Source organism: Polyodon spathula, chromosome 1 (genome assembly GCF_017654505.1).
Source record: "Polyodon spathula isolate WHYD16114869_AA chromosome 1, ASM1765450v1, whole genome shotgun sequence".
Classification (NCBI taxonomy): Eukaryota; Metazoa; Chordata; class Actinopteri; order Acipenseriformes; family Polyodontidae; genus Polyodon; species Polyodon spathula.
In genome coordinates, this window is record NC_054534.1 from 7822772 (window position 1) to 7839228 (window position 16457).

The 16457-nt window shown below is 38.1% G+C and overlaps 2 protein-coding genes across 4 annotated transcripts in view; one reads left to right on the top strand and one right to left on the bottom strand.

Moving 5' to 3' along the window:
• On the top strand, nt 1–4681 carry LOC121313445 (transcription factor BTF3). The gene is made up of 6 exons (XM_041245978.1): nt 1–127; nt 1229–1297; nt 1799–1912; nt 2516–2717; nt 3017–3076; nt 4347–4681. Exons 2-6 carry the CDS (start codon nt 1229–1231, stop codon nt 4391–4393), a joined length of 492 nt encoding a protein of 163 aa, XP_041101912.1. The 5' UTR covers nt 1–127; the 3' UTR covers nt 4394–4681.
• A 4831-nt stretch (nt 4682–9512) lies between these two features.
• The window catches only part of LOC121313424 (ankyrin repeat family A protein 2-like), a 31260-nt gene continuing 24315 nt past the window's right edge, over nt 9513–16457 (bottom strand). The window contains exons 1-9 of one of the 3 annotated variants that reach the window (XM_041245951.1): nt 16376–16456; nt 14550–14938; nt 14221–14379; nt 13852–13917; nt 13165–13262; nt 12260–12385; nt 11432–11498; nt 11265–11345; nt 9513–10634 (exon numbers count right to left, since the gene is read on the bottom strand). In XM_041245951.1, coding sequence (XP_041101885.1) covers nt 10579–10634; nt 11265–11345; nt 11432–11498; nt 12260–12385; nt 13165–13262; nt 13852–13917; nt 14221–14379; nt 14550–14835 — 939 coding nt within the window. In that variant the 5' untranslated portion in view covers nt 14836–14938; nt 16376–16456 and the 3' untranslated portion in view covers nt 9513–10578. Of the gene's footprint in view, nt 10635–11264; nt 11346–11431; nt 11499–12259; nt 12386–13164; nt 13263–13851; nt 13918–14220; nt 14380–14549; nt 14939–16375; nt 16457 lie in introns of those variants that run through there. The other 2 variants (XM_041245958.1, XM_041245967.1) reach the window with 2 other exon arrangements.

The following is a 16457-nucleotide window of genomic DNA, read 5'->3' on the forward strand; positions in this document are numbered from 1 at the left end:
AGTTCCTTTCTCCCCCCTGCCTGCCATCTTGCTTCCCGCGTGTGTGTGCTTTTCAGTCAGCGGGTCAGTGCGGAGCTGTTAAACCTCTACTTACCTGCACAGTCACACCGAAGTCAGGCTGTAGAAGGTAAATACAACCCGGGACAACCCCAGGCCAAAACGTCTTGTTAAAGGTCGAGAATACGGGGGGAGAGCTCGGGGATTTTAGCGAAGGGGGGACGCAGTGGATAGGCCCCAAACGCAGTCTCTGTAGCGGGCAGACAGAGAGGGTCTGACATCTGTGTGTACTTTATTTGGCGTAAATCGTAAGTTTAGTTGAGGGTTATGATTATATTATTATATGTTAAGTTACTAATTGATGTACTGTTACCATAGAAAAAAAATGTTCTGCGTATTTCGTATTTCATCGGTAGCAAATTGCTAAAAACTGCCTTGACAAATGATGTGTTTTTATTTTCATAATAGTTATTTCATCGCATTCACCCCTGCGATAGGCTTTATTGGACCTAGTGCTGTTGTGTTTGAGCTGAACATTACAGAAATACATTAATGGGTGGTGTCAGTTGGCTTCTAAATGCACAGGCCCTGTCAGTAACGTCAACATATAATGTGCTGCAAAACATCGGTGTTTAGGTAGTTGTGGTTTGGTAGCGAGTACGGTTTCATGTGTGATTATGCACTCGTTACTAGACATCAAAACGATATTGTTTTGAACTCCAAAGTAGGTTTTATTATTTTGTTTGTTGCTGCCTGTGTTGTATGTCAGCTAGTAGTCCCGGGTTACACCCCATGTATCAAAGTGGATTTAATCTTACTAATACATAATGCTTTGTGTCATTAAGAGAAAACTGTAATTAAGTGTAGTAGCTTGCCCCAGATAATCGTTTTATTTATTTATTTAGTCTTCATTTGTTTTTGGTAAGGCAGCTTAAACCACATCAAGGAGACGTATACGTTTCGTTTACCCTTACGTTACACGCTGTAGCCATGGTTTGATGTTGTAGTCACAGGGTGCTGTTCAGTCAGTGAAACTCCCCAGCTTTGTCCAAACATTAAAGTCGTTTTGTAAATGAAAACCTAGCTATTGCAAAAATTGTGCTATTGCCAGACACTAACGTTTTGAAGTTGGTTTGCAAATTAATTATTTTGTTTGGTTAGCAGGCTATTGTTGACTATTTCATCAATTTCAGTTGTTTCAAATAAGTACAGTTGCCATCTTATCTTTCAGATGAAAGAAACAATCATGAATCAAGAAAAACTTGCTAAACTCCAGGCACAAGTCCGCATTGGCGGAAAGGTAAGCTCTTTGTGGCCACACCTTAGGTTTAGTAATGTTCTGCAGAGTCAATCAGAACTGCTTGTGTGCTGAATTATCCACTGCTGAAACATCAGTGATTAAACACGGCAGACATTTATAGAAGTTCATTATATTGCATCTTGTGATTAACGTGTCAAGACCAGTTTAAGTACTCAGTAAAGAGTAGAAGTTTGTATGAATTATTCCTAGGGCAGTCTTGGTTTTGAAAGCTTGTATATTGTTCCAGATGCAGAAAATATGTGAATTACATCCAAGACATGAGAATACTTGCTATTTAATTGTATCGTTTGAAAAAATGTGTATTACAAATTTCAACACATCTGTGGACTTGGTCTAGAGATCTATATAAGCTGAATACAAATTGCTTCTCAAAGTATTTATCAGATTGTTGTAAATGTAAACAATGAGTAGTTTATAAATGAATATTTAACTTTTTGGTTGTGTTACCTGACTTGTTTAATGTATTTATTTTTTGTGAAGGGTACAGCCCGTAGAAAGAAGAAGGTTGTCCACAGAACAGCAACAGCAGATGACAAAAAACTTCAGTTCTCCTTAAAGAAACTTGGAGTCAACAACATCTCTGGCATTGAGGAGGTAATGCTGTAAATGTGTGATTTCTTGTGAAATATTTGCTGCTTTAGGAACATTTTACTTAGTTAAAATCAGGCATGTTGTGGATAGCTTGGCTCATTGGTAATAAAATAGGAGTCCTTCCACTAATTTGGATTTGGTGATGTTGTGATGCTTCTCAAATATCCCAGGCTAGCAGGAGGATTCAATATTTATGTTTTTTCTGGGTAAAACACGATAAAGCAATGTCGCATATTCTTTACAAAAGCAGTTTACACTATACTTATATTTGCAGTATTTTACAGGATTTTGCTTTTTGCCTACCCAGCTCGCAGTGGGATGACAGACTCCCTGACCTCATGTGATATTGACTCTCGCTTAGCATGCGGGAATTCTGGGTACACAATCTGTAGTTTTTACCTGAGGGGCAGGACACTGAAGCTTATGTATATTCTTAAAGGTAGAATCAAGATCATTACAACTTGAGAGTTCTATCTCTGTGTAGCTACTAGTCTCAATATTAAGATCAGGACATGTTAGCAGGGCAGTGGGATTGAGGGATGGCACATACCCAAAAATACCTGTGTTCCTAACTTCTGTTTTTTTTTTTTTTTCCTCTCATTGTAGGTGAACATGTTCACAAACCAGGGAACAGTCATCCACTTTAACAACCCGAAAGTTCAGGCGTCTCTAGCAGCCAACACCTTCACCATTACAGGTCACGCTGAGACCAAACAGCTGACAGAGATGCTGCCCAGCATCCTGAACCAGCTGGGAGCCGACAGCCTGACCAGCCTGAGGAGACTGGCAGAGGCTCTGCCCAGACAATGTAAGTTGATGGAAATAATTTGATACGTCTGATTTTTATTTTCCAAAGCATTAGGCCTGTTTAGTACCCAAAATGCTTAAAATGGCAGAGGGAGTTTGACTGGTATAATGTAAGAGAACCTATGGAGGTTAACTGTCCTAGATCAGTTTGTGATCTTCATTTCAGTTGAGAGGTCGAGGCAAACGTGTTTGTTTTTGTATTATGATGGCTTTGCTAGTAGTGATGGCACCAAACAAGCAACGTTTTAGAATTTGTGAAAATGTAAGTGACTTCATTATATCTTTTTTTTGTTTTTTCAGCTGTGGATGGGAAAGCACCACTTGCCGCTGGTGAGGAAGATGATGATGACGAAGTTCCAGGTTAGTGTATTGATGAATTGAATGCATACACCAGCCAATGCACATTGTTGCTGTATATATATGAAATGTGGCCTAAATCCAAGTCTTACAAATAATCTGCCCTAACTGTTTATCCACCATGATCAGGTTCTTCAGCAACGTTAGTTTATTATTGAACAGAGATGATTTCAGAGACTGTAGATCCTATCAAAGTTTTCATACACTGTTTTATGTGCTGTGTGCTACCATGAGCTGTTCAGTGTGTTGATATGTAAATAAATCATGTTAGTCTGCGGGGCCTATCAACTTCAACCTCCATCTTGACTGCCTGCCTTTCACTCAGCAGTAAATGCACACTCCCACATGGCAGACAGCTACTGTCACAGGCATTAACCCTTTGCAGTCCATTTATGCAGTGCGTCGGGTCCAAATAATTTTCACGCATGCTGTTTATTTTACACACACAGTTAAAAAAAATGTTTCCAGAGTAAAACAGGGTTAAAAGTAGAGATGCACCGAATCCAGGATTCAGATTCGGCCCGAATACCTACTTTTTGAGCAGGGTATGGATTTGGCCGAATACTTAGAATTCAGTGAACCGAATCCTAGATCCACCCAGACGCACCTCCATTTTAATACATCCCTCCAATGTGTTCAGCTCTTATTTAAGTAAGACACAAATATGGGTATCGAATGTAACTTTTGTATGTAATAATGAAAGCTGAATCTCAAAACAATAATTGTGTCACTGTAGGAATTGTTAGTGCTGTGTATAATGATTTAAAACAGGATTCATTCATCCAACCTTTCCGCCCTTACTCTGGTCCCACCACATTCAGATATGTGACAGATTATTGTATGGCAAACGGTATCCCGTCAATTTGTCACGCACTTTTCATCACCAGCGACAATTCATCACAGACAACTCGCCGATTAGGATTACAAGCGCCGCACTGGTCATTTTCACCTGTAGCATTTTAAACAGCTGTGATATGATAACGTACTCTCCGTGATGAATTGTCGCTGGGGATGAATTGTACCTGGTGATGAATTGTTGGTGATAAATTGTCATAGACCCATGGCAAACCAGTTTTCATAAAACTAAATCTATCAAGGATGACTGTACTGTAATGATTGACCCCAGGATAAAATATAAATTCTATTATTCACACTGTTTGATTGATATTGGCAATAGGAATTCTGTTTTTACATAAGTGGGTTTCCAATTTGGAGATCTATAGTAAACAACTTTATAAAGTGGTAACTTTTTTGTAATATTTATTTCTTTCAGACCTTGTTGAGAACTTTGACGAGGCTTCAAAGGACGAGGCAAACTAAATATCACCCAGAATGGAGACTCATAACTTGAATTGGCTGCATGAAGCTGCTATTTTATATTTCAGTGACTTTATTTTGTAAATGCTTTCTTTTTGTATTGTTCCCTTTTACCGATCAAGTATAAAGAATAATTTGAACATACAGTATTGGAAACTCCAGAGTCTTGCAGCTCTTGCTTTCTCTCAAGCATTACGGTAACATAAACTTGACCCAACTTTGCACCCTGGTTAAACTGAACAAGTCTGGAATTTAAATTTGCATTTCATTAAAAACAGAAAAATGCCTGAACACTTTTTTGAGTTTATATTAGAACTGTTTTTGTTTTAAAACATCACCTTTTCATTACTGAAAACTGACAAAATTGGCATGGCAATAGTAACTTGCAGGTAAAATAAATCGATTAGTGGTTGGTTTGAACAGTTCTGAGCACCTCTGTCAGTGCTGTGTGTTGGAGGCAGAATTGTACTTTAATGATTGTCTTGCAAGACTGGCACGTAATAAATTGAATGTTCAAGTCACTTGAGGTCCTAATGGCTGAATATGGAAGACAGCCCAATATAGGGAGACCAGCACTAAACACACATTGGAAAAGGAAGGATTTAGGGACATGTTGATCTCGCAGCAGGAGGTAGCATGTGGTGCTGTTTTGATTGGCAAGATGTTGAGTGTGTGGTGAATGTGTTGCATACACATCTCTTTATTTGTGTTGCTGAGCAGATTTATGAACACCTGCCTAATGCACAGTCTATAACAGTAACAGTTGGAAGTAGTGTTACAGCAGCAGGGACAGAAAGATGGCTAGTTTTGACAAATCGTTTTCATCGCTCCAGTCTGAACAGCGAGACTTTGGGATGCAGTCCCAATCTTTGAAGAAAACTGTATTGCATCTCCAGCCAGAGCAGGTTGGGCACTTCAGATCTGCAAATGTATTAACTTGATCTGTTACTAAATGTTTGGAATGTGACTTCTGATTTCTTTAAACAGAACTTTTTTGAAAAAGGTAAGAACATTGAATTGAGCAATTTGTTTCAAATGGCAATATAAACTAAATTTCTACTTCACACTGTGAAAGTACAAAAGTTTATCAACATTGGATCATCTGTTCTCTTATTGTGAGAACATGGAAAATAGGGTGAGGTCAGCAGTTTGCCATAATGTGCAGTATGTAGCTGTGTGAGAATTACCTGCTTGACATTATACTGTGCCTCACTTTGCATGATTGCAGATATATACAGATTTCTCCAAAAAATGCTGTTACTTTGCCTTTTAAGTTTTCATAGCCAAACAAAAAAAAAAAAGTGAAATGTCAAATGTGTTATGGTAACTGCCTGTAGTGCTGCTGTACTGTTAAGTACATGTAAGCATAGTTACCTGATTCATCAGAACAGTCTCCAGTCATTGTTACCATTGCACACGTTGTCATTGCATGTTCATGCTCTCTTACCATTGCACACGTTGTCATTGCATGTTCATGCTCTCTTACCATTGCACATGTTGTCATTGCATGTTCATGCTCTCTTGCTTAATCTCCAAACGTTTCTAAAACCAGTTACCAATCAAACCCAAGCAATGCCAATATTATATGATCAACCGAAAAGCCGCCTGCATACACAATGTTAACAGGTTTTAAAAGCGGCAGTGGTTTTAATGGGACCGATATTACACAGATGACTTGAAGCAAGCAGGAGACATTGGAGGTATGTGCAAGATTTAATTTAAGGTAAAGGCTGTGCAGTTTTATGTAGTACCTTCAGTGAAAGACTGTTCCTTGTAAGATGGCAGTAATGTGTGCTGCTGAGCAGCTTCCAAAACTTCAAGTTGTGGAAGTTGTGGCTGCTGCTAAGATGCAGCTTTTAAATTGACGTTATTAGATAGTAGCCCATATTCACGGATCATTTAAGGGAGAAGGCCTTTACACCAAAGGCATGCTCATCAACCCTGAATATGTTGAAATATGAAATATGAACTATGGTGCCATGCCTCATAAGAAATGAGGCTTAGTTACAAGTCTTTATTGGTAACTATTCAAATGTATTAATGTCACGACAAAATGTCAAACCCTTCCTTACAATTAAAGGCATAGTCTACTATACATTAATATATACCCTGAGTAACAATATATTATTATATCACTTGTTTTTAAACTTGCTCAAAAAATAACCTGTTTTCGTAAAATGCCAACAAATAGTAATTTTGGTTGTAAACTTACAAAAACGCACCATTATCATTTTACATTTTCATTTATCTTGTGAGCAAAAATATATATAGAGCGAGCGAGGGAGAAGTTAGTGGTGCATGGTTTGAATGGAATGAGGAACAGTTAGGATTCTCCAGGCAAGCTCAAAACTAGATAAAGACAGATACAGAAAGAAAGAACCCAAAACCTCTCAAATTGATTACATACTTAAAAAAGGGAAATGCAAAACATAAAATCTATGAAAATGGAATTTACATTTATGCTTTTTCGCACAGAATACCTGTATTTCATGGAGGGATTCCAAAGACAATCCCCAAAGCACTGACAGCTGCTATGGCTGCCATCATTAAGAATGATCCGAAGGGGATGAGAACAGCCCCTGCAGACTGAACACGCAATTATCAGCAACAAATAGGGGGTCTTCTGGAAAAACTTAGTAAACCAGAACTTAGATTTCTTTACACACTATACCCGAGCCATGTATGCTTTTTCTAACTGAATTCACTTTTTTTCTTAAAAACGAAATGTAGGAATTAAGCAAAATCAGTTGAACCTGAAAATGGGGGAAATAAAGACTTTTCAGGACATCCCCTCAAATTATTGGGATAAACCCTGTTATTTTAAATAATGTTTTGGCTCTCATAAACTGTGGCTTTCTCCCCAGCAGATGATTTGCCGATGACTGGATGAATTTGGTGGCACTAACCCCCCTCACCAGCATCTCTTTATGGACATGTAGGTTCTTTACAGGGACAGAGTGTGAAGCACAAAACATCTTGGTAGCAATGGCATAAATCCTTTTCAGCTTTAGATAACAGAAACAATATTCTCTGTAATAGTTTTTCAGTACAGTAACTAATCAAGGCTAAATAAGTTACTGATAACCAATTGTTCCAACCCCATAGTCAGAACAGGGCTCCACAGTACTCCAGTAGTTTTAACATTGTGTGTATGCATTGTGTGGACGAGATAACGATTTGTAAACACTGTATCTTCTTTTTCTATTTGGGGAGCTAAAAACAGTTCAGATCCCCAGTGTGATGCTGTTCTACCTGAGACAGAGGCAATATCTTCTTCCTAAAGAAACAGCAATTAGAAACTCTAAACCAGTTTGAACAGCATAGTTTGTCACTAGCATTGATACACTCAAAGACCATTGGGTTAGACATGTCAAGATTTTGACTCTAACATACATTTTGAAACGTTATTTACTACTCCCTATAAAGTCCCTTAAGTGGACCGAAACTTAATTTGAGTAAACCTTAGTTTGTGTAAACTATACCGAAGACTAGTAACTACTAAAGTTAACCAAACTAGAGTTTAGTGTCATGTTTTCCAACAGGCTCTAAAAGCTTTTGTTTTTTTAAGTTTATGCTATTTTTAGGTTTCCAAAGTCTCCAGAAATATTGGGAATATACTTCAGTTATTGTCCATAGTTTGCTTAGTAAACTACTCTTAGTTTCAACTGTAGTTCTATGAAACTAGTTTTAGTAAACTTCAGATTTAACAGTAGTTTGACTTAGTTAAAAACTACAGTTTTAGGCAGAAAAAAGAACGAGTTTCCAAACCAAAAAGTAATAAGAAAAGCACGTACACTACCCTGTAGAGAGGTGCTACCCTATTTGAAAACCTCTGTCCTGTCCGTTTTTATTAAGTGTTAAACTGCTTATAGAGATGTAGTGTCTGTCATTCTGTGCTGAGTTTCTCAAGCCTCTGCCCAATGGCCTGCTGGATTGCTGTTGCTTGGGTAGTGACCTGACAACACTAACCCCTCTTCAGAGCTCCCCTCAGGCGTGCTGTACAGGCCAGTACAGCAGAGCAAACACGTCTTTATAATCTGCTGTTATTGATACACCACTGTGATTTGTGATTCAATAGTAATACTCAAAGTAACTTAAAACTAGATTGCACAACTATATTCATTTAAAGGAGAATTCCTGTAAAGGAGATCATGTTTGCAAATTGTTTTTAAAAAGTATAGCATTGTGGTTGTCTGAACATATACAAGTCAAGCTAGAGCTACCTACATGAAATGTGAATAGCTTCTAATGCATCAATTACAGTAAAAGTGAAGACAAAGTCGATGGGATGGGATGGTAACAATTGCCTGGGATGTGAGGGGTTTATAGTGTGGTTTATAAAGTAAAATACAACCCATGACATCTAGTAAAGAGATTACACAAATATGTATACAACAGATATATCTGTAGTCAACATTATCTCCCTTCTACAGAGACAAGGCCTGCTTATAACAATGCTTTACCTCCAGGTATTTTTTTTTTTTAACGGATGGGCATTCATAGCTCCTGGGTGTCAGGATTGTAGATGTGTAAGAGGTCACATAAATGTGCTTCCTCACTTTGTGCAATAGTAACTGTTGTTTCTGAATACAGACACAAGCATGTTATTCTGAGGACCAAATATGCCCCGAGGACTAAGTTCTGCGAGGTTTAATTAATAGTAAATGTTTTGCTTTTTTTTTTTTTTTTTTTTTTTTAATGGAACCTGTGTACAGTACTTCTGGTCTTTTTGGATAGTCTATTTCTTAATGTAATTTACAGTGTTAATAAATAGTATTACTCCTGTAGTCTAGGCTAGTATGTGTATAGATCTGATGATGAATTGAGAGGATTATGGTGACACCAAACAGGTGGACATTTAGAAGTCTAATAAGTCCAACATGAATAACGTTTTCCAAACATGATCGTGTTTTCAGCTGTATCAAATACGCCATCAGGGATAACTGAAAAAGAAACATGCAGCCCTGTGAAATATGATTTCATTGTATTAACACTGACACAAAATAAGAGCACAGCAATGGATCTGTCTACCTTTGCTGAAATGGGCTTTCGAATACATTTGAGGTTTTTAATTAAAAAGAATACGACATTTAAAATAAGCACAGACAAATTAATATGAAACATGAGAGAAAATGTACATTTATTTCAAAAGCGTACAACCCCAGTACAGAATAAAACCAGATGAACGTTTTATATGACACACCTCTTGCTCACAGTTGATCGTTTTTATACACAACAAAGATGTAACAAAGAGGTATCTATTAAAACAAGGCTCACTGGCATCTCAAAAGCCTGCTGTTTTGTAGAAGTAAGGTTTCGGGTATTGGGTAATTTAGTGAACGTCAGCATGTCTGGTAAATCATAAAAACAAAACCTACAGTCACAGTACTAGTGATACACAAGCTGTATTAAGCATGCTGTCTTTTAGTTACAATTGCCAAATACACTGGCTGGTTTTCTATTCCACGTCACTCATTGTGAGGTAAGGAGAAACCCACCTAACTTGCCTTCTATGATAAAATCTGAAATAAAACATGACACAATTGTGACCTGCATATGTAACATAGGTAATAAATTAAGCAAACGGTAACAGGTCACTCCTGATATCAGTACTACTGTATGACACAATCTCTGAATTACAACTACAGAAACACTCTTATAAATACAAGAGAGCTTGAATCCACTAGGGATCAGCCCTCATCCCTGCTCCAGTGGCATCTCTTACACTGATCAGGCAATCCGCCAACTTATCAATGCAGGAATAAATAATTCAGTAATGTAGAGCAAGTATTGATGTTCACATTTCACACAACAACTTTCAGAAACAGCAAAAGCAGCATACCCATCTTGAACTGATTTCACTAAAAAATCATAGCAAGGCAAAATAATTCCAATTTGTGACAGCCTCTGCAGAGCAGACTCTTAATAACACTCAAGATGCCTGCTGTCTGGTAGACAAACTACTCATTCAAAAATAAAAACCACCACTATTCACAAATGGTTGTTTCAGACATTTTGAAGGGGACATCAACTTTACACTGCACTACAAGCAGAAGTCACATAATGAAAAACTATCCATCTTTGAAATCGATATCCAAAACACAAAAAACATGCAAAACTTCTCCCTGATGTCTGCAGCACGTGCACATTGTATATGTGCAACTTAAACCTCGCTTCCCTGGTCCTTTTCATTCTGTGACACCTTGCAAAAGCTTCAACAGGTGGGCTTCCATCACCTGTTGAACTAATGAAAAGAAAACGGGAGCTGTTAACATTTTCTGCCTCGGTACAGCAACCTGTTTATATCAGAGTACACACTTCCAAGCACTGTACCAAAAGTAAGTGTTTACTACAAACAGCACTCCCTGCTTCATCAGAGGTCTTCTACCAAAGTACAGGCTGGACCCAGCCCAGAGATCCCATGGGTTTACAGTCTGGTCTGTTAAATATTTGTTAGAACCATCTTTTCCTGACAGGGGATTTATGGAATTCATTCAATAGCTATAACACCTTATATGCTTAATCCTTCTGTACCTAGATGCAGTTTTAGCCCCGGTTTCCCCTTGATTGTCATAGTCACGCTAACAGTAATTTGCACTGTATCTTGAAAATGTCAATATAAATACAGTTTCTCAAAGATCTGGTGGGATCACAATCATGCAACCATCTTTTCCTGATGGAGAGAGAGCGAGAGAGTCAGTTAACATGTGCTGAGCTAGATTTCTGAATAACACCAAGCTAAATATTTCCGCTGACAGGCGTACAAGCTTCTGATAAGGGAGTGCTCGTATTTATAGTCAATCTTGCTTCTTTATCTACTGCTGAAGTATTAATCACACTGTGTAGCTACTGAAGTGACCAGGCTGATAATCACCGTTCCTGTGCCCCATTGCCACAGCCATGTCCATTGCGTTGAATCCAGAGTCAGTTTCCAGGGTTGGATCTGCTCCACTCTCTGCAAGGGAGAGCAAACCAGACCTGGTCAAACAGGCAGGAGCACACAGTGTGTTAATGATCTGACTATCCGTTTTCAGTACTTACCGAGGAGGACTTCCACACACCGAACGTGATTCCCATGTACAGCATACAGGAGAGGTGCCCCCCCATTCTGCAACATACACATATATTTGTTATGTCATGAGGGGAAAAATAGATTAATGCATTTAAAGACTACAAGTGGCATTTAGTAAACATGCATTCCCATTTTGAAAAAAAAAAAAAAACATCTATTTGCATGCCTAAACAGCATATCCCTAAAACTCCAATGCCTTTTTCCATCATATTTTGTATAGTACTGAGCAATGTCATCAAGGGGGGGTGATAAATCAGCCCTGCAGTAAAATACTTGGGGAGTAACATACAATGGAGGTGCTGCTGTTTATATCACTGGAACCCGTCAGGTTGCCTGCTATTCTTTCCTAAGTCATTTAACCTCACAAGTATGTCAATCAGTAAGGGAAGCAACTGGTTGGTTTATGACAGGGATGAAGGCACTGAGAGGTCTATAAGTCCGAGCAAGTACAACAGTATAGCAGACTACCTGGTATAACAACCTATATGTTGTTCAGATTTGTTTGTTCATTAGCCCTGTAGAGCTGCTTTTGGAATGCAAAGCCGCCTGGGATGCCGACAGAAATAACGGATACAAATATCATTTGTGTGGTAAGTTTACACAAGCAGTAGTTTATACAGCATCTTGGGAAGCTTTCACCTTTACAAAATGTAAACATAAAAACACAAAACTATAATTATTCTTCCCAGAGGCCATATGGCGAGCCTTGCTGTAAATAAAGAAAGTGTGTGCTACACAGTCATAGGCAATATTTAGTTTCTTATATGCAAAACAGAATAGAGCAGCAATGATCTTACCCAGTCATACTCATTTACATCCACACCACAGTCTATAAGCATTTTCATAATGTCAGTGTACCCCTTACTGCAGGCAAGTGACAGTGCACTCTCCCGTCCCTTTGCTAGGACATTAGGGTCTGCGCCCTGCAAAAAAGTAATAGAGGCAAACAGATACACTGAAATTAAAAGTCATCCAAGGTTATGCAGTCTTAGGGTACAAGTTACAACAACTTTATTGTAAAATTATTCTGTCAAGACATCCCAAAGCACTGAGAATATTGAGCACAAAGCTACAGTTTTAGAACACAGGCTTTAAACAATGTGTAACTGAAAAGACGCACACATCCTGTGCAGAGTCTAGCTCTGCTCCACCACTGAACCAAGATCTTGATACTGTAGGGCAGGACTAGGAACATTTGGAATGATATTATACACAGAGTGTCTGTTATAGTCTAAAACGAGTGAGTTTAGGATTGTGGATATACTGGTATGCCATACCGTGTTATTAAGGGCCATGCTTCCACCTTGTTATGCTTCTGTGGCATAATAAACTCAAGAGGTTCCCTCAGGCTTACTCAGTGATTAAGCGTCTAAGCAAGGATACTCTAACACTACAATGAGAGCTTCAGCATGATCAAGATAACAACAGACACAATACCAACTAAGATCTCTTGCCCCTGATGGTTAGCAAATAGATCCGGACACATCATACACTAAAGAGGTGACGCACAAGTAGACAATTAATCCCTAAATGTAAAACTAAATTGCCAAAATGGTTTAATAGATCAATTAAAAAAAATATTCAGCGAAAAAAGGCACTTTACAGAGCATTAAAAAAGGACCAAAAAGAAAGTACACAGAAAGAGTACACAGAACTGCAAACAAGTCATGAAGAGCAGACGTGGAGATTGGGTCAGCCTTACATTCTGAAGTAGAAACTCCACCACGGCAATCTGTCCATGAGCTGCAGCCCACATGAGTGGAGTGAAGCCCTCCTCGTCCTGCAGGTTGATCACGGGTTCTGTTTCAGGGAGAGTACAGAATACTTTCAGTTGCATTATTTTAAAAAAAAAATCAATGATCAACACTGTTGCTGCTAAACTGTAGCCTTTAAAAAGTACAGAAGAACACAATGAAAGAGACGCTACCATTAAGATATTGTGTGATAAAAACACAATCAGCTCTAAAACTAAAAAGACCCAGCAATAGTTTATTCTGTCTTCGAAAGGTCTTTGAAACCAACACACGCCAGTCACTTTTAGGCAGTTCAGATGTTGCCTTGGAATTGAGGATGATTTTGGATAATTTACAGAGCAGATACACTGCACATGCTACTACATAACCTAGCCTCTCATAATGCATTAAAAGCTTTGTAGGGAAATGCTTCATAGTAAGCTTGAATATTGTGTTCAGTTCTGGTCAATTGCTATAAAAAAGATATTGCTGCTCTGGCAAATAATCATTTTCTGCACATGCTACTCAAAATTCATATGTCGACCAAGCCTCTCCATTAAAAGTTAGAACTTTTTTATGCTTCAATAATCATTTTCTTGTCCAGTTAGTGGTAAGGAATTAACTGTAATGCTCCACCATTGTTCAAGTTCAGTCACCTTGCTCAATACGGCTGGGAAGAAACACCATTTCCCCTTGGGCCGCAAGCTGGTGAACGGACAGAGCTGCAACAAAGCAAAATCACAATGTTAAATAGTTTGGACACAATGAAGATCTTCTGGCAAAATAACAGGCTATTGCCAAACTACTCCCAAAGGCATTTGTTTTCACAGGTCCAGTACTGTAACAAACTGCTTGTATTTGCCAAACTACTACAAAATTATTATTATTATTATTATATTATTATTATTATTATTATTATTATTATTATGTTTTTGTTTCGGACAGTATACTGAAATGTTTGCAAACTTAAACAGTGCATTGAAAGCCCCAGTTTTTCTGCACTAATGCAGTAAAGGGGTACTTACAGTGCACAAGTAAGGGAGTGGAGGAGACTTCATTGCCCCGGTGCTTGTTTGTTAGGGTGGTGGACTGTTTGATTGGAGAGAAGTGTTTCGTTGTTGATGGTGTGTAGACGTGTCTTACTTGAATTCCAGGAGATGGAGACGTTTGAATGTTGCATTCAGCTGAAAAGGGGAAGAAAATGGTTTGAATGCCACCAAAAAGTTCTGGGAGTTGCAGAAAATAGATACACTTTAAACACTGCTATAAGTCTAATTGGTGACTGTTGCAGAATCCACTGCACTCCACTTTACCTTGTACCAAATGCTGGGGAGGAAAGGTTAATTGAACTGACCTTTAAACAGCACAGATGCTACCTCCAGGTCAGAGTTCACTTGGTCCTGAATGTTTTTACTCTCCTCCTCATTCAGGGACTTTACGAAACGGGAGCACACGTTCATGTCGAAACGATTCGGCAGGATGAACTTTATGCCCATGGCCACATTCTGAGTTCCCCCGTCCTCTCCACTGCCGCCCACCTGGTGCTCCGCTTTGATGCTGGTCATGTCTGGTAAAACACAGATACCGTCCATCTCTTCCTGAACTAACAGGCACCCTGCACTCTGATCCTGTGAAGCCATAGTGTTCTCTGCTTATGAACTCCACCAAGGCATTACTTAGCCAACAGCTTCTTGCTTTTCCTCTGAAGTTCAGGGCTCCAGTCAAAGGAAGTAGAAAAGTAATCTAGAGATCGAAAAGATAAACACATTTCTGTTAAAAAAAAACAGGAAAAATTAACATGCCATAAGAAAATTGAAATTCACAAGAAATGTTTTAGGGAAACAGATGATTGCTCTATATTAATATGATAATAATTTTGTATACCATTACCAATACAGTTCATGGGCATGCCTCTGAATGACAACATGCATTTCAATACCTGTTTCATAGTAAAATATATAATAGATAATAATAATGCACTTTCATCTGGGATCATTTGGTGGTGCAGCAGAATTGTTTTTATCTGTTTTATTTGCTTATTTTTGTAATCTTTTTTTTTCTTCAATTGTTTTATTTAGATTTTGTTATCATTACTATTGGTTGATATTATTATTATTATTATTATTATTATTATTATTATTATTATTATTATTATTATTATTATTTTGTAATTTTGTACTACTTCTTTATATTTAATACTTATTCTGTTTCAGCCGACATGTAAAGCACTTTGAGATACTGTGGTATGAAAGGTGCTATATAAATAAAATAAAAGGAAATAAAATGGAATGTAATCCAGTCCTACTGATTCAACATGGACTGAATTTAACATATAATTTCAGGAAAGTTGTAGCTCCAAAAAACCGAAGGTGTAAGGAGCAGACTTTAACAAAATTTCCATTGACAAATTACAACAATTTACACCTAAGTACTATAACGCAATCCCACACTCTCCTTGCCTCAGTGTTTATATTCACTCAGATGTTAGTTACTATGCTGCTACCACGCTATAACTGCCTGACCAGGGTCCTCTGTGAGGCAGTGAAAGAGAGTGTTACCTGTACTCAGCTTTGGGTCCTGAAGGGAAATTAACTAACCAGGTTTTACTGTAGCAGTGTGCTCAGCAAGTTGACAGCACAGTCGTTTATTATACAACAATGATAAATAAAGTAAATGCTGGATTAATTGTTCGATCATTATGATTACGTGTTTAATCATTGACACTGTGTGTTGACTTCCTGGACTTTCACTCTTGACATCTGGTAACCATAAACAGGCTTCTATGATGCATCACTATTTTGGTAAATAATACCGATAAATTGCGTTTAGTAAAATATACAATTGTATAAACTGGCAGCATAAGCAAGACTTGTTATATAGCGATTACTAACATAGTACAGTATTCGTTCATAGATCATCCGGCGATATGGGCTAAATAAGACCATTCTGTCATTTTTATTTAAACTAAGGTAGTTTACGATATCATAAACCCACTCTCATCATCAGATAAAGAGCTGGATTTTTAGTTGCTCCTAGCGACACACCCCTGACTGGAAACATTCCGCGGCAGAAATTAACCTGGGGCGATTAGAAAAAACGGTACATTGTGAAACAATCATCAATTGCATTAAAAAACTAAAATAATCACTGTGAAAACGTCAGTAAAGACAATCACCGTACCCGTCAAAATAACACCACCCTCTTTTCACGTCCCATTGTTTTTGTTTCAGCCGGCAGACTGTTTTCCTGTTCGCGAAACAAC

What these genes read in the sequence shown, in the direction of transcription:
- LOC121313445 (XM_041245978.1), top strand. Translation starts at nt 1,229, where the DNA reads ATGAAAGAAACAATCATGAATCAAGAAAAACTTGCTAAACTCCAGGCA. An exon ending in AAGTCCGCATTGGCGGAAAG is followed by an intron (nt 1,298 to 1,798) that starts GTAAGCTCTTTG and finishes TTTTTTGTGAAG; the next exon opens with GGTACAGCCCGTAGAAAGAA. An exon ending in AGAGGCTCTGCCCAGACAAT is followed by an intron (nt 2,718 to 3,016) that starts GTAAGTTGATGG and finishes TTGTTTTTTCAG; the next exon opens with CTGTGGATGGGAAAGCACCA.